This window comes from Dipodomys spectabilis, unplaced genomic scaffold (assembly GCF_019054845.1).
Source record: "Dipodomys spectabilis isolate Male_0828 unplaced genomic scaffold, ASM1905484v1 ptg000125l, whole genome shotgun sequence".
Taxonomy (NCBI): domain Eukaryota; kingdom Metazoa; phylum Chordata; class Mammalia; order Rodentia; family Heteromyidae; genus Dipodomys; species Dipodomys spectabilis.
In genome coordinates, this window is record NW_024870802.1 from 12,835,131 (window position 1) to 12,853,138 (window position 18,008).

General features: G+C 45.2%; 1 protein-coding gene across 5 annotated transcripts in view; it reads left to right on the forward strand.

The window, feature by feature from the left end:
- The window catches only part of Sec31b (SEC31 homolog B, COPII coat complex component), a 28,720-nt gene continuing 10,712 nt past the window's right edge, over nt 1–18,008 (forward strand). The window contains exons 1-12 of one of the 5 annotated variants that reach the window (XM_042689648.1): nt 1–118; nt 1,923–2,013; nt 2,681–2,803; nt 3,083–3,206; nt 8,946–9,141; nt 9,346–9,441; nt 10,912–11,055; nt 11,683–11,825; nt 13,257–13,356; nt 13,482–13,643; nt 14,147–14,281; nt 15,302–15,532. In XM_042689648.1, the coding sequence (XP_042545582.1) occupies nt 2,725–2,803; nt 3,083–3,206; nt 8,946–9,141; nt 9,346–9,441; nt 10,912–11,055; nt 11,683–11,825; nt 13,257–13,356; nt 13,482–13,643; nt 14,147–14,281; nt 15,302–15,532 (1,410 nt within the window). In that variant the 5' untranslated portion in view covers nt 1–118; nt 1,923–2,013; nt 2,681–2,724. Of the gene's footprint in view, nt 119–1,922; nt 2,014–2,680; nt 2,804–3,082; nt 3,207–8,945; nt 9,142–9,345; nt 9,442–10,911; nt 11,056–11,682; nt 11,826–13,256; nt 13,357–13,481; nt 13,644–14,146; nt 14,282–15,301; nt 15,533–18,008 lie in introns of those variants that run through there. The other 4 variants (XM_042689647.1, XM_042689650.1, XM_042689649.1 and 1 more) reach the window with 4 other exon arrangements.

Sequence of the window (18,008 nt, forward strand, 5' to 3'; positions counted from 1 at the left end):
CGGCCTGGCCGGAGCCCGACTACTTTTGGCCCTCGGCAGGCGCCGTCCACAGCGCTGGCTGAACCCTAAAGCCCTTCGCTTTGAGAGGACCTGACCCCTGACCCGGCCCTCCTTACAGGTGGGTTTCCCCTCGCTGGCCTGGGGTCCCCGGAGTGCCGGGACCTTGCGGGGAAGCCGAGGCGCCGGCGGCGGGAGCTCTCTCGAGGCCGAGACCCTGCCGGTGCCCCGGGGTCCGCTCCCCTGGGGTTCGGCCATTGCGCCTCTCGGCGGCGCCCACCGCGCAGTGTCAGGTAGGGCTCGGGCGCCCCTCGGTCCCGGCGCCCGGCAGCAAGCGCCCCGCGAGCGTCTTCTTGGGAAGCGCCGTGCCCGCACCTTCCCGGCCTCCTGGTGCCTGGGCTGGCCCCGAACCCGCGCCCCAGTCACCGCGCCCGGGATTCCGGCTCTTCCCTGCGCTGCGGGTCTGGTAGGCCCTTGGTGGAGTGGTCCTAGCTTCCCGCCTCCATCCCACCCACCACCGCCCGGCCTCGCCCGACCCCAGCGCGGCCTTGAACAGAGCGGATTAAAAGCCCGTTTTCCCAGTTCCTGAACGGTCAGCGATTTAAACACTTTCTGGAGTTTAGTCTACTTTACTATAGTGGTTCAAAGTATGGGATCTTGATGTTTACTGGCATTCACAGCTTGGCCTAGCCAGTTGTCTTCTGTATAAGGGAGCTAACAGTTGAGTGGACTTTATCGAGAGAAGTAAATGAGATGTGCACCCTAAACCCACCATTGTTAGCCAGGTCCTACTTCGGATATTAGATCTTGCCCCAGAAATGTGAAAATGATTAAGACCAGCAGGTGGCACCGGTGACAACTATACTACTGCACAGTGTGTAGCTGTTCGGAGGACACCTACCTGATAGAACTTCATTTAGAGAACCCCGCTGCCTCCAAACTGGAAAGTATATGAGATGAAATAATACTACATCCTGTTTTTATAGGTGAGACTCCCCTGACTGGCCCAGTAGGTCCTAAGTTTCCTTTTTTTTAAGGTGTGTGTGTGTGTAGGATTTGAACTCAGAACCTCATGACTGACCACTTTACTACTTGAGCCATGCCAACGGCCTTCACTTAAAAAACAAAAAACAAAAACAAAAAAAAAGTCTTTCTGCTCCTTTGTTAGCCTGTTGAGATGGGGCTTGAATATATATTAGATTGGAAACCACAGAGTTAAAGTGAGTGCCTACTTACTCAGCACATATCTATCAAACACTTACTATTTGTCAGCCTTTAGTCTTTGCACTCGCATAACATGGAGAAACAAATTAGACACGGTGCTGGCTCTTATGGAGTTGGACAATGTAATGCGAATAAGTATACATTTCTAAAAAGAAAAAGATTAGGGCTGTATTTGATTGGGTGGGTCTGAAGAAATTAGCCGCTGAACTGGGAAAGATATAATAAAGAGCTAGTCATGGAAAGAGCAAAGGGAAGAGAATTGAGAATACAGGGAAAAGCACCTGCAAAGGCTCTAGTATAGGAAAAGGTCATGAAATGAATAAAGGTTAAGATGACTGGAGCACACATATTAAAGGGAAAAGTAGTAAAAGATAAAGTGGTAACCAAGGACTAGAATTTCTTTTATTTATTTTTATTTTTATTTTTTGTCAGTTGTGGGGCCTGAACTGTGGGCCTGGGCGCTGTCCCTGAGCTCTTCAGCCCAAGGCTAGTGCTCTACCATTGAGCCATGGCACCACTTCTGGCTTTTTCTGCTTATGTGGTGCTGAGGAATAGAACCCAGAGCCTCATGCATGTGAGGCAAACACTCTACCACTGAGCTACCTTCTCAGCCCCAGGAATAGTATTTTACTGTCAGTGTATAATAGATTATAGAAAGAGTTTATGAATGTTGTTTCCAAATTCTTATTATCTTGTTTTAGAAGTTCACTCCTGCTATGATGTAGAGAAGGATTTGGGGGATTCCATGAGTAGCAAGGAGACAAGTAGTTAAAGACTACTGCAGTAATCCAGGTGAGCAATGATGGTATCTTCCAATAAGATGGGAGCTTTGGGCATAGAAAGTAGACAGACTAACATTTCAGAGGTAAACATAAAAAAGGGAGCCAAAATGATGTATTAGAAACAGTAAAGGAGAAGGAGGGATCAAGGATAATTTTCAGGTTTCTGGGCTGAACACCTAGGTGATTAGAGGTAGTAGATAGAGGTACCATTTCCCTAGATGAAAAACAATTGACATGAAGAACAAAAGAGTGTGGAGAAAGAGACCTTTTGTGTGTGTATGTGTGTGTGTGTGTGTCATGGTTCTTGAACTCTGGGCCTGGGGACTGTTCCTCAGCTCTTCAGCTCAGTGCCACTTCCGGTTTTCTGGTGTTTTATTGGAGATAAGAGTCTCACAGACTTTCCTGCCCGGGCTGGCTTTGAACCTTGATCCTCAGATCTCAGCCTCCTGAGTAGATAAGATTACAGGCGTGAGCCAGTGGAGCCCAGGTCTAAAGAGTTAACCTTAAAAAAATTAGATTCCAGTAATAGGGTAACTGGACTGTCTTTACTTTTACAGTTCATTAAGTCACCCTGTGTTGCCCTGAATTGCCCCATCTCATGTTGGAGAGAAACAAGATCTCGTGTTTCTGGATGTTCCCTGGATCTGGCTCTTATGCTTACTAGTTTCTATTTTCAGTGGGCCAAGGCCATGTTAGTTTCCTGCCACCTACAGGATTCACCATGAAGCTGAAGGAACTTGAGCAGCCAGCTGTCCAAGTGTGGAGCCCAGCCAGCCAGTATCCTGTGTATCTGGCCACAGGTAAGATGATCCTGTGGACTAGAAGCCCTGGAAATATATAGGTTGAGGGGAGACACAGCATCTAGAATTCTTTTGTGAATAAGATCAGAGAAATCTTTAGCTAGGTGAGATGGCTCACAATATAAGCAAGGGAGATAGTAGGTGGTTTAGGGTACCTGGCAGCCATCATGGACTAAGGCTCAAGGCCAGGCACATCTACTCTATGGAGCATTCCCTAACCCATTTGTTCCTTACATCTATAACTATTGCTGCTTATATTCTACTTTTTCTTATGCCTAGGAACATCTGCCCAGCAGCTCGATGCCTCCTTTAACACCCATGGCACATTGGAGATCTTTGAGGTTGATTTCAGGGACCCTTCTCTGCACTTGAAACACAAAGGAGTCCTTTCTTCTTCAAACAGGTACTCTGCACTACAAATGAGTGTGCAGGGAAGATCTTGACCCAGACACTGATGAGGAATCCTGGGAGTAGTGAATACATCTCAGGGATTATAAGGCCACAGTGGGGGGAAAAGGTAGCTTTTCTGAGAAAAAGTTAATCCTGGGTATACTTTGCAAAAGGATTTAAAAACAAATAGCCCACCCTCCACCTTCCTGGTTATCATCTTCAGCAGCAGCAGCAGGCAGAAGGCATGTGATAACCACGCTTCACATAAGCCTAGAACTCCATGTACTTGGGGTTGTTTTTAAACCCTTCCTCCCTTGGCATTTGTGAAGATAACAGAGTTACACAATATCACACTTGTCTGCCAACAAGGAGGAGAGTGAAAGGTGCTCTCCTCATTGCTATTAGGTGCTGATTGGATGCTCACTTCATGGGTGATATTGTGTAACAGCAATGAGGAAAGATCATTCATTCTTCTCCTAATTGGTTGGTAGAAGAGGTTACAATGAAGGAGGTCTTGAAGGCCTGATAAACAAAGTACTATCATTCACTGAGCACATACTTAGTATACTGGGAGCCATCTATACTATACTCATTCTTCAAAATTACTCTGTTGATAAGTATCAGTATTTCCATTTTACCTAGGAAGTACGAGAAACTCAGAAGCTAGAATTTAAGTCTAGACTTATCTGTGTCTAAAGCCTACCTTTTTTCTTTTATCCCACTGGTTTTCTTTTTAGAATTTGGTATAGATAGGTTGACCAGGCTGGCCTTGAACTGATAATCTTCCCACCTCAACCCTCTGAGTAGCATTAGGGTGTAAGCCACCACACCAAGCTTTCTCTGTTCCTTAGAGGTTTGGAAAAGGTAGAGCTTACAGTCAGAAGCAATGGTTTGTAACTTTTTGTACTATCAGAAAAAAATGTATAAATGTATCATGGTCAAATTATGTTCAATATAAATAACAAGCATGTATTACTATACTATTAATAACCTATGTTTTATATACTTTTAGATTTTATATACATGTACATATTTTTTTCTATAGCCCGGTGAATTATTTTGCCCACCTTTCCTTAGAGATTACTGGTCTAGAAGGCAGTCTTCCAACTGATCATTGATGAACCCTTTGTGCATTTCTTGGTCTCTATAAGAGTTTAGTTAAATATTCAGGCAGAAGACCCTCTTCTGTTTTTGTGTTGTTTGCCCTAATAATGAAAGGTCTCTTAATGTTCACCCTGAGCTCCTGCATCTCTTTATGATAGAATCCTTTGCTGTGCAGTGTTCACATCTTTCATATTTCCTGTACCTGTATCTTTGAGAAATGGGCATTAGAGGATCAGTCCGTAATTTTAATGGGATATTCTTAGGCTTTTTGTAAGCATATCAGAAAGGACCTTGAAAGGAATGAGCTAATTCTTTTTTTTTTTTTTTTGGTCTGGTCATGGGGCCTGAACTCTGGGCCTAGGTGCTGTTCCTCAGCTCTTCAGCTCAAGGCTAGCGCTCTGCCACTTGAGCCACTATGCCACTTCCGGCTTTTTTCTTTTTGCTTATGTGGTGCTGAGGAATCGAACCCAGGGCCTCATGCATGCAAGGCAAGCGCTCTACCACTGAGCCACCTTCCCAGCCCCAGGAATGAGCTAATTCTTATACCCTGGAGATAAGAAGAGGGCAGTAGGAAAGGGCTCTTGTTCTCAACAAGATAAGCAACAGTATCAGTCCAGTTAAATGAAGGAGCTATCTTAAAAACTTCAGGGTTACCAAGCAGAATCTGCATCCAACATTTCATTTTGTTTTCAGTCAGTCTTTGTCTCTTAAGAACTTTTCAAGGGTGACAATTAGTCTTACAGCCAACAATATTGAAGGGACTTTGGACTTTGAAATACAAGTACTGAATTTCACCTCATCTGCCTGCCTGTTTTGCCGGCACTTGGAACTAGTGGTCAAAATAAACAATATAGTGAACATGTGATGTGCAGGATCAAACCTAGTATTTTGTTCTTGTTGGATAAGTGCTCTGTTGCTCTGCTAGCCTGAAAGTCCTGGTCCCCCTGACTCAGCCTCTCACATGCTGAGATTATCTATATCTATATCTATATCTATATCTATATCTATATATCACCAGGCCTGATTTGGAAGGGATGAATTTTTTAGCAAGACCCCTTTTAGACTTTTTAGCAGGACCTCCATCTCAATAAACAGCTTAGTCATGGTATCTCCACCTGTCATTTGTGGTACTGAGTTTCCAGTAAGTCACTAATTGAGACTGGAACAGAAAGAAGTAGGTGTCTTATATACTGAGCTATCCAAGATGATTTCTTCAGAAAGATCCCAACATGACTAGTAATCCCCGGGATCTGAAGAATGAGAATGGCCCCTCTCTCCTCCGGCTGGTCCCCCTGGCCCCATCCCAGCCTGTTTTACTTTCCTGTCATTCTCCCCGTGTATATTGCAGATATTTCTAATCATAAGGTGCTAAATCCTAGTCTCAGATGAATGTCACTGGCTTACCATCCTGATTTTACATTTATCAGATTATTCTGTTCATTTTGTTCTTTTTTTTTGGGGGGGGGGGGGTCCGGTCGTGGGGCCTGAACTCTGGGCCTGGGTGCTGTCCCTCTGCTCTTCAGCTCAAGGCTAGCGCTCTACCACTTGAGCCACAGCGCCACTTCCAGCTTTTTTCTTTTTTTTTGCTTATGTGGTGCTGAGGAATCGAACCCAGGGCCTCAGGCATGCAAGGCAAGCGCTCTACCACTGAGCTACCTTCCCAGCCTTGTTCTATTTTTTTGAAATTCATTGTCTTCCCTTCTTTCTCTAAGCCAGTATACAGTTTGATATACATAGTGCAGTGCTTCCAGCCCTGGATACTTGTAATCACTTGGGAGTTTCTATTACAAATGTGATGATATACTTCCGGACATTCTGCTCTATGAGGTCTGGTGGGAATCAATGAACCTGTATGTCCCTTAGATACTACCCATCATTCTGAAATGCTATGTAATTTCTAGTATAGCAGTCATTATTGTTATCATTGCCATTAGTGTGTTAGCAGAGAATTATTCTCATGTTTTGTTTTGTTTTTGTTTGTTTGTCATGGGGCCTGAACTCTGGACCTGGGCGCTGTCCCTCAGCTCTTCAGCTCAAGGCTAGCGCTCTGCCACTAGAGCCACAGAGCCACTTCCAGCTTTTTCTGCTTATGGGTGCTGAGGAATCGAACCCAGGGCCTCATGCATGCAAGGCAAGCACTCTACCAATGAGCCATCTTCCCAGCTCTATTCTCATGTTTTTTAAAAATTCACCCCTTCCAAGTTGGGATGGTAGTATATACCTATAATCTCAGCATGTGAGAAGCTGAGTCAGGGGAATCATAACTTTCAGGCTAGCCTGCGATAATGAGATTCTGTCTCATCAACAAAAAGAGGTCCCTCCTCCCTGTGCCTCTCATTTCCTATTTTCAAGATATTCTATCATTTTTGTTTGTTAACTATATTAAAAAAAATCAAACTTATAGGAAAATTATAGAAGAGTATAATAAACAATTGTGACCTTTACTTAGCTATATCAATTTATCACCATTTTGTCATATTTTCTCCCTGCTACTCCTCTCCCCCCATGACTAACTCATTTCCTGTCCACTGGAGGGCAGAGATGATTGACACTCCTTGAGCCCACTGAGTGATAGTCTCCTTCCTTGCTTAACTTGACTAACATGTCCTCCTGCAAGGCAGGTAACAGCACAAATAAATTTTTTGTGCATATAAAAAGAAACCTATTTTGTCACACTCTAGGTTATGCAGTTTGCTCCTTGAAGTAACACCTCTCTAACCCTTTGGAGACTTTTAAGGGCTTAGGTTGTTTTACTTTGATCTGGATATTATGTGCTCTGACCATACTGAAATATCTGCAAGCCTGTGTGAGTATTTGCACTAGCCATACACTGTATCTCCTGTATGATCTGTTAATTGGCATCTCTGGCTGCTTTAGTCCCTGGGTGACATGCCAGCCACTTGAGCCAATATACCTTCTTCTTTTACATGAAGATCAGTGCTCCTGCCTACCTAAACCTCTGCTTGAAGGTAGCACCAGAGCTACTGTTGTGTCCATTCTGCTGTTCTGCTTTAGATGCTGGCCTAGCCTGACTAGTGCTTGGTTTGCAACTTGCCAGGTTGGCTCTGTATGAATGCTTGGCAAACAAGTTTCTGTCCTATCATACCACTCCATTCTTTGCCCACTATTCCCAGAGTGTGGAAATATTTCATTGCATCTAGAGGTTTTGTGACATCACTTTGTGTGGAAATCTGGCTTATCTGAAGAACTGTGAAAATGTTGATGGCTAGCCACTGTAGAGTAGGAGGTAGATGCCCTGGCAGGCTTCCCAAGGGGCTTTTCAGGGGGCCCATACTTGTTGACAGAGGATCCAGGGCACATCCATTTCTTTTGACTGGCACTGTCTTTTTGGACGTATCCCCAGAAAGCCAGAAAGTATTTCCAGTTCCTTGGTGCTAATGCACCTAGCATTTCATGCTTCCATGTTTGTATGGCTGGCCCATTGCTCACGACAGCTGGAGTGAGCCAGACACATGGAAAAGTCAAAGCATAGGGAAGGCCTCAAGTTATTTTTCCTCACTTCCAATTTGAAGGAGGAAAGGACAGCAATTGGCCTTTCTCATGGAGGCTGCTTTGAATCAGGCACAAGAGAGTCTTGGTCTTCTCACAATGAGAGGAAGTATTTTTTGGTGTTGTGACTCAAGCTTTAGAATAATATGAATCTAGACTCTGCTATTTTTTTTTTTTTTTTTTTTTGGTCGGTCGTGGGGCTTGAACTCTGGGCCTGGGCGCTGTCCCTCAGCTCTTCAGCTCAAGGCGAGCGCTCTACCACTTGAGCTACAGTGCCACTTCCGGTTTTCTGGTGGTTTTATTGGAGATAAGAGTCTCACGGTCTCTCCTGCCCGGGCTGGCTTTGAACCGCGATCCTCAGATCTCAGCCTCCTGAGTAGCTAGGATTACAGGCGTGAGCCACCAGCGCCCGGCTTAGACTCTGCTATTTTCTAGCTATAAAATGAGATTGAACTTCTAGTTGTGTGAACAGCAGTTTAACAATTTCTTTAAACCTGTTTCTTTAGTTGAAAATGGGGATAATAATAATACCTACGGAGTGCTGAACTGGAAGCCAGCTAGTACCTAATAGAGTGCTCATAGGATTCAATTTCTTTCAGGACCTCACATTTGCTAGGCAGGTACTTAAACCACCCTGCCAACTCCCTTTTTGGGTTGGTTACTTTCAAGGTAGGGTCTTGCTTTATTCCTGGGATAGCCTAGCCTGGAATCCTCTTATTTTATGCTTCCCAGTGTCTCTTGGATGACAGGTGCACACTGCTGCACCTAGCCATTGGACAAGATAGAATCTCACTATGTTTTCTGCCCAGATTGGCCTCCAACTACAGTCTCCTGATCTCTCCCTCCTAAGGCTTGAGACACTGCCTGGCTTCAATATCTTCTTAAAACAAACAAATATTCATATAAGTTAGAGGCAGGGGCTTCCTGGCTTTTCGTGTAACACAGATGGAATATTTTTTTTCCCACAGGACAGTCAGAACCAGGCAAAGGAGACATTCCTTTTCTGGGCAATGAAGGTGCTAGGCAGAGCCTGTCTGAGGGTGAGGGTGCCAGCATAGTGGCAGAACCTGACAAAGACTCCCTTTGCATGCAGACATGGACAGAAGTTGGTGCTGATACCAGTTCTTCCTCTTTGTAGGTTTCACAAGCTGATCTGGGGGAGCTTTGGCAATGGGCTTCTGGAAAGCTCTGGGGTTATTGCAGGCGGCGGGGACAATGGCATGCTTACGCTATACAATGTGACCCACATCCTGTCTTCGGGAAAGGAACCTGTGATTGCCCAGAGACAGAAGCACACAGGGGCTGTCAGGGCTCTCGACTTTAACCCTTTCCAGGTACTAATTTCCATTAATCAAATATAGCCAAGCCATGGAGCAGCAGATCTAAATAGAAGCATTTGCTTATACCTCCAGGCTGAAATTCTGAACCCTTTTGAGGTTGTAATGGGAAACTTTAACTATCCCACATGCGGGTCTCCTCCCTTTCCTGCTCTTCTGTTTCTGGGATAGCACACTTCCAAATGCCTTTTATTCACACAGGGCAACCTCCTAGCCTCAGGAGCTAGTGATTCTGAAATCTTCATTTGGGATTTGAATAACCTGAGTGTTCCAATGACCCCAGGATCCAAGTCACAGGTGAGGAGGCTGACCTGGGGTTGCTGTAACCTGTTGGGCAGCTGTCCCAGGTTAAGTCTTGAATTCTGCAACCAGCCAGAGCACAAGAGATTTCAGTCTTTACCACTGGAGGGCAATAAAACCCCACAGATTAACATGCTACCTGCTAGAGAAGAGCTGGGATGGAGGGTGGGGCTGGGAGTTTTGCTGTCTGTGGAGCAGACAGCTGTTCAAAGAGCTTCTGGAAGGAGGATGAAGGGTGTGTGTGTGGAGTGGGTGGAAATTGGGAGCAAAAGACACTGAGAAAGGAGTAGGAGTGACATAACACTATAGGTTGTGTGAGTTGGACACGTCCAGAGCAGTGGAGATGAAGTGAAAGAAGGACCTTTGACATACTATTGTCCTTTAGGTGGGGTGGGTCAGCCTTGTCTCCATCTGTGGCTCTCATATGTACTTGAGATCTGGTGCATCTTATTTCTATGCATCTCTGTCAGTCTGTGACTGGTCCCATTTTTATACTTCCTGGCGTTTCTCTGTCTTATGCTCATAGTATCATGAGGTGAGTATGGATTTCAGCACGGTATGCCCTGAAAGTAGCACTGTTTTCTGTTTCTGCCTCACTCCTCTTTCTGGGGGTCTTGGGTATTCAAGCTTTTTTTTTTCTCCTTCACTTTCCTTCTCTTTTCCCTCTCTCTTTGTCCTAGACAAGAGGGCTATTTTTATTTTATTTTATTATTTTTTTTATTGTGAAAATACCATATAGAGGGGTTACAATTACATGGGCAAGATAATGAGTACATTTCTTTTTTTTTTTTTTTTGTCGGCCGTGGGGCTTGAACTCTGGGCCTGGGCGCTGTCCCTCAGCTCTTCAGCTCAAGGCGAGCGCTCTACCACTTGAGCTACAGCGCCACTTCCGGTTTTCTGGTGGTTTATTGGAGATAGGAGTCTCACGGTCTCTCCTGCCCGGGCTGGCTTTGAACCGCGATCCTCAGATCTCAGCCTCCTAAGTAGCTAGGATTACAGGCGTGAGCCACCAGCGCCCGGCTGAGTACATTTCTTATCAAGCATTGTTGCCTCCTCCTTTGTATCCCCTTCCCATCCCTTCCCATCCCCCATCCCCCACCCCCCACCCCCCAAGAGGGCTATTTTTAGTGCAAGTTGAGTCCCTACACTTGAGTCCAGATGTTTCTCTCTCTGTCTCTCTCTCTTAGACACACACGTACACACGTTCACACATGCACACGCACACACACACACACACACACACACGCACACACACGCACACACACACACACACACACACACACACACACCTACCTCACTTCTACACCAATATGCCAAATGATCTTCTTGTGAAAATTTAACTCCTGGCTCCCTTCCTGGGACTATTGAGCCTCATGGGTTTGCTGTGGGTAGTTGGGAGCAGTGGAAGGGCAAGTGCCACTTGGTCCAGGGAGTGACAAGTTGTTCTTCCTTGCTATCCTAACTCAGCAGCCCTCAGAAGACATCAAGGCACTTGCTTGGAACCGCCAAGTCCAGCACATTCTATCTTCTGCTCACCCCAGCGGCAAGGCAATTGTATGGGATCTCAGGAAGAACGAGCCTATCATTAAAGTCAGTGATCACAGCAGCAAGGTGAGTGGTGGAGGCCAGAGCTCAGGGTGTTGGGCCCTGGCTTCTCTCTGATGACAAGCTGCTGGGGCTTCTGGAAGGAAATGAATGGCTGTGGAATCCAAGGCCAGGAATCCACATTTGAGTATTAGACATGTGAATTCAGTTCCTTAGCAGATTTCCTATTAAGAGTAAAAGCTGCCATATGAAGGTGGCTCATGCCTGTAATCCTAGCTACTCAGGAGGCTGAGATCTGAGGTTTGTGGTTCCAAGTCAGCCCAGACAGAAAAGTCTGTGAGACTCTTATCTCCCAATAAACTACTCAGAAAAAGCCACAAGTGGTACCATGGCTCAAGTTGTAGTGCACTAGCCTTGAACACAAAGAGGCTCAGGGATGGCACCAGGCACTGAGTTCAAGCCCCAGGACTAGTGGGGGCGGGGGTGGGGGAGGAAGCTTAGGGAAGCTAAATAGAGCTGATCTGGAAGCTTACCTATTTATGGCTATCACTTATTCCCTGATAGCTATGGTATTCTCAATATAGAAGAGACACAAAAAGTACCTTCAGAGTGGTTCCATTCCTACTTAATAAACAAAAGTTCATAATCAGAGAATCAGATTACATTATTCAATGTGACCTGTTTTATTCACAGATGAATTGCTCCTGCCTTGCCTGGCACCCAGACATAGCCACCCAATTAGTGCTATGCTCAGAAGATGACCGACTCCCAGTGATTCAGTTGTGGGATTTGCGCTTTGCTTCTTCACCTCTGAAAGTGCTAGAGAACCACAGCAGGTAGCATCTTAAATACAGCCCACATCTTCTGGGAGCTTGCAGGGCACAACTGACCTCGAAGCAACTGACATCTCACTTTAGCTACCAAACATCCTCTCTGGCTTCAAAATCATTGTAGAGTGAGCGCTAGCTCCAGCCCTAACCAAGAGACATTCCTTTAGACCCTAAGGTTATGGAGAAGAGCCTGCCAAGTCCATGTAACTTCTGGGGATGGGAGTTGGGGGTGGGGTAATGAAAAACATTTGAACCAATTTCTAGTCTCTGTATTAGCTTTCCATCACTATTATAACTAGTGACATGATCAATTTCTAAAAATAAAAAGGTTAGCTGGGCACAGTTGACTCATGTCTGTAATCCTAGCTACTCAGGAAGCTGAGATCTAAGGATTGCAGTTTGAAGCCATCCCAGACAGGAAAGTCTGTGAGACTCTTATTTCATTTAACCACCTGAAAACTGGACGTGGAACTGTAGCTCACAGTTGTAGAGTGCTAGCCTGAGCAGAAAAGCTCAGGGACAGCACCCAGGCCCTGAGTTCAAACCCCAGGACTGGCAATATATATATAAATAAAATTAAAGTGGTTTATTTTAGTTCACAGTTTTGGAGATGTCAGTTCATGATTCATTAGCCCCATTGCTTTTGAACCTGTATTAAGGCAGCAAATCATGGCACAATACAGGGCAGAGGAAAATGGTTAACCTCCTGGCCAGGGAGCAAAAGAAAGGAGGAAGTGTGCTCTGAGTGACCAATAACTAGGTCCTACTGCTTAAAGATTTTGCTGCATTCTAGTAAACACCTCTCTGGGGACCAAACCTTTAACATGTGATCCCTTGAGTCAAAGTATACCAGTACTGCTAGGAGTTTCCCTAGCATCTGATCTGAGGATAATATTCATTTCCCTTTGTGATAAAGTAGCTTCCTCCAAGACTTCCCATTAATTAAAGCAGCTTGGTTACTACCTCTTCATGAACAGATCTGCCCCGGAAGCTGTAGTCCTTGGACCCTCAGCAGAGGAAGTGGTTCCACCACCTGCCCTTTCTAGCTGAAAGGCCTTCATACCTTCTTAGGGACTTTGAAGGTTAGGTCCTCAGTGTTTATTCTTCTGTTCTGAAAGCACCAGGAGGATAGGTGTCTGTGTGATTCATACTTGTACACACTTCTACTCTGTGTGATTCATACTTTTACGTACTTCTACTCTGATTGGTGAAAAGCAGGCCATTAAGCAGTGATCTCTGGAGGGCAAGAAGAGCAGCACACGATTCTCAGCCTCTGGGGTTTGGCTTGTATTGTGGCTATGCAGTTATCTGAAAGGGGTTTTCATTTTTTCAAAGCCTCCTTTTTCTCACTTGTGAAATGAAATATGACCACTCATTTTATAGGGCTGAGATTTAGCTAAGAGGCCAGCTTCCTCATAATAGGTGTTTCTCTTTTAGAGGGATCTTATCAATGTCATGGAACCAAGCTGACTCCGAGCTGCTGCTTAGTAGTGCCAAGGACAGCCAGATCTTCTGCTGGAACCTGGGGAGCAGTGAGGTAGGTGGCCCTTTTGTGGGTATGATGAGATGGTGGTGGGGTCCCAGCTGCATGTTTCAGGTGGCCTCGCCTAATTCAGGGTTCCAGAGCTGTATGATCCCTCACAGTTATGTTCTACATGATAGGTGGTATATACACTACCCACAGACAGCAGCTGGTGCTTCGATGTGCAGTGGTGTCCTCGGAACCCTCCAGCATTCTCTGCTGCCTCCTTCGATGGCTGGATCAGTTTGTATTCTGTGATGGGGAGGAGCTGGGAAGTCCAGCACGTGGGACAGGCTGACAAGGTTTGAGGGGCCTGGTGGGGAGTGCTGGAGGGAAGGGACTATGTATGGGGGTAAGAGAAGAACATGTGACCTGGGAAGAAGTGGGGGCTGTTGAAGAGAGACTAAACACGGAGAATTGGAGGGCTGTACCCAGTGCTCCTGTGTCCATCTTTCTGATGTCAGTTTCTGCCACAAATAAAAGGAGACCTTCACCTCCTGTTACTGGATGTTCTATGTAGTATTTCAGGGACTTTAGACCTCCATGCTGGGATCATTCTCTCAGCAATATAGACTGTCCCCCCTCAGTTGTAGATTCATTTTGTATCACACTTAGGCTGCCAATGTAGTAGGCTTCCCAAGAGCTTCCTGCATGGACATCCCCCTCTCACCCTCGGTCCCATCCTCATCTCCTGAAAAGTGGCAGTCTTGCATTTATAGATTAAACTGGATCCCTCTTAAAATGGTATTTGTAGGTGGAGTTCTTGACTAATCAGGTTTGTGATGCAGGTGTTGTTTCTGCCCAGATCTCCTCTTCTTTCGGCAAAGGACAGCCCCTTCCACCACTGCAGGTGCCAGAGCAAGTGGCTCAGGCATCATTGACACCTCCCCTAAAAAAGCCTCCCAAATGGATCAGAAGGCCAGCAGGTGTTTCATTTGCTGTAAGTGCCAGGGGTTTATGGTGTTGTTGGATATGGGAGCCTCTCATGTGCTTGGTAAGGAGCAGGGTTCAGGATTATTCTCACCACCTCTGTCTCAGGTGAAGTCTCATTGCATCTCCCAAGCTATCAGTGATTCCAGACTTTCTTTTGATGCTGTCACTCTTTACCCTGCTTGCTATGCTGGAGCTGTCTAAAAGAAATTGCTTTAGAACTCCTGTTTGTAGCATCCTGAGATTTTACCTGAGATGTCTCTAATCCTCACATATCTGGAGAGTTACGAGGAATACAAAGAAAGAAGAAGTCAATATTATTCTGTCATTCCTCTGTTCAAAGACTTTTGAGCCTGAAAACCCATTGGTTTTGTGGGTAAAGGCATAGAAACAGGAGTATACTGGATATTTAAGACTATGATATAATCACTTAAATGAGCGAAGAGGAAGAGCATCTGGGGAAATAGGCTTGGCTCTGATTTTGTGGGGGTTAGTGCAATTCAGGCAGAGGCGTGTAAGCACCTTGCGGTGACCTGTGAAAGCTCCTAAGTAGGAACAGGTTTGGTGAAACAATAGGTGGAATAGAAGGGGATAGAGGAGGGAAACTAATGAAGGCTAGCCAACTGTTCTAGTAATCGAGTTGTGCTAGCACAAAATGGGCTGGAGGGGCTCAATATGAGAGACTTTGAGCTAGAAGAGGGAAGACATAACTATACTGGGTATAGCTTATGATAATATACCTTGTTTAGACGAGGTGCTGGAAGACTGGTGGTACCAGAACAGGAAAGGAGAAAATGAGTCCTATGTAGTAACATTTTAAGTTAAGTTAGTGACACTAAGAATGCAGGACTGGTTTGAATATGGAACACATTTAGTACTTAATTTAGTATCCTATTCCACCTCCAGGAATTCTCTTTTTACTGAGTTCCTATCCTCGTCTTGACCGATTTATAGCCTTCCCTGTGATCTTGACTTGGTATTAGCTTTTGGCTTGAAGATAACTTTTATTCTTCTTACCTTTTCTCACCAGTTTGGGGGGAAGCTGGTTACCTTTGGTCTTCCCAGCACCCCTGTCCAGCAGGTGACACAGCCTTGCTCCCGCCTTGTCTTCCTGAGTCAAGTCACCACAGAATCTGAATTCCTGATGAAGTCAGCTGAGCTGCAGGAGGCCTTGGGATCCGGAAATCTCTTGAATTATTGTAAGAACAAGAGTCAGCAAGCTTCACTGCCAAGTGAAAAGATGCTCTGGGAGTTCCTGAAGGTAGGAGGCTGTTCAGAGATGTTTCCTGAAAGCTCAGAACTCTAATGCCTATCAGTTTCAGGAGGTACACAGCCACACTGTGACCCATATTATAAAAGGCCTAACTAAGCCATATTGGTTTTTTCCTGTGTCTTTTGACACAGAATCTTCACATTCTACCAGAAGGTTGGAGGCCACTTGTGAAGATGGGGAGTACAAGAAGTTCTTTTGCATTAATCCCTACTGCTGATATCAGAGCCAAAGTAAAGGATTTCATAGTATCATGCCAGAGGATAGATAGGTGATAGGAAGAAAAAAGAAGGAGAGAGAAAGAAGGGAAGGAAGATTAGTTGGAAGGGCACATGATTATAAAAAAACGTTTTGAGTTTGTTTCAGGTAACCCAAGGTAAATCTTTGTTGTCCCAGGGTTCAGGTGCCATTATATTCTGGAGGCAGAGATTCCATTCCAGTTCTAACATAGTGTCAAGTTGGAGTGCTACACCTGCTAAAGAAAGTGAGCAAATGAGAGGTCTAACAGAAGAAAGGAAAGAAACTGACTGGTCAGGTGGTGGAAAGACTGTGTAACTTTGGGAATTATAAAGAAAAATGCAAAAGAAAGCCATGTGCTTCAAATATAGTATAGATTTATGAAGGTACACATTAGGAACTGGGAGACAAAAGAATTTGAAATGATCTGGGAAGATCTTTTAAGAAATGATATTTTTTATATAAATAGGATATAAGCTGAGGAGTGGGAAAGAAAATAGAAGGATTGATCAGGAAGTCAGCCTTTGGTGACGGTATTCTCTCTCCCTCCTTCCCTCCCTTCCTCCTTCCCTCCCTTCCTCCCTTCCTCCCTTCCTCCCTGTCTTCCTCCCTCCCTCTCTTCCTTCCTTCCTTCCTTCCTTCCTTCCTTCCTTCCTTCCTTCCTTCCTTCCTTCCTTCCTTCCTTCGTTCCTTCTTATATTTTGTGCCAGTAGTACTGGAGCTTGAACGCCAGGCCTTTGCATAAACTTGATGGTATATCACTTTGATCAGTACCTCCACTTTCAGCTTTTTAGTGAAAAGCTAATTAATTGGAGATAAGAATGTCTCATATTTGCCAGGCGCCGCTGGCTCACGCCTGTAATCCTAGCTACTCAGGAGGCTGAGATCTGAGGATCGCGGTTCAAAGCCAGCCCGGGCAGAAGAGACCGTGAAACTCCTATCTCCAATAAACCACCAGAAAATCGGAAGTGGCGCTGTAGCTCAAGTGGTAGAGCGCTCGCCTTGAGCTGAAGAGCTGAGGGACAGCACCCAGGCCCAGAGTTCAAGCCCTACGACTGGCAAAAAAAAAAAGAATGTCTTATATTTTCCTGCTTCAGCTGGCTTCAAACTAAGATACTCTGATCTTAGCCTCCTGAGTAGCTAGGAATATAGGCATGAGCCACTGGCAACTGGCCCCATGATGGTTTCTTGCTTGTTTGCTCTGTGTCTGTCTCTGTCTCTCTCTCTCTCTGCATCACTGTCCCTTAGAGTTTTTTGTTCAAGGCTGGTATTCTATCACTTGAGCTACAGCTCCATTTCCAGCTTTTTGCTGTTGATTGGAGATAAGTGTTTTTGTAGACTTTCCTGCCCAGGCTGGCTTTGAACTATGATCCTCAGATCTCAGCCTCCTGAATAACTAGGATTATTGGCATGAACCACCTGTACCCTCTGTGAAGGTTTCTAAAGCTGAATATGGTGGAACATTTCCCAAGGAAGAGCATAGTAAGAGGAGCCAGCCCAAAGACACTATGAGAAAAACTGTGGTCAGAGTTCATGTTTCACGTGGAATAATGAATGGCCGCGGCCAGCTGACCCATATGAAAGGAACTTCAGGAAGTCTTGGGACACTGAATAGGAAGCTGACTTTGTTTACTGTCTCCAGGAAACCTCTGCTAGGAATCTTCTCAACTACACTAGACTTGACTATTTAGACTCACAAAACTACATAGGTCATTCTTGTCATCAGTGTCCTCAGATGGATAGGGGACAGGGACCACAGCTTGTCCTCAAGGTAGCATCAGCAAGACTCCTATGGAAGTCCTTTCAGCATACCTTGCAGCAATTCATTGCCCTTCCTCAGCTCTTCAAAGGCATCTCAGATGCAAGGACATGAGATGGGCAAGCTGCCCTGGCTAGAAGCCTCTTGATCACAGGAACCAACAATCCCAAAGCATCATTCGCTTTTCGTGTCCCTGCAAGGGAACTGTTCAATAACAAAAGTCACTACAACCAGAGAAGCCCTGAACATGGCACCCACACCAGTTATTTGTAATTTACATAGCTCCAGGACAAATGCAATTTGCCAATCACAAGCAAGCCATTCAGTAGGCTGAGATCTGAGAATCTCAGTTTGAAGACAGGCTAGCAAGAAAGTCCAAGAGACTCTTATCTCCAATTAACCAACAAAAATTACCTTGCCCATGTAATTGTAACCCCTCTGTACAGTATTTTCACACACACACAAAAAAAA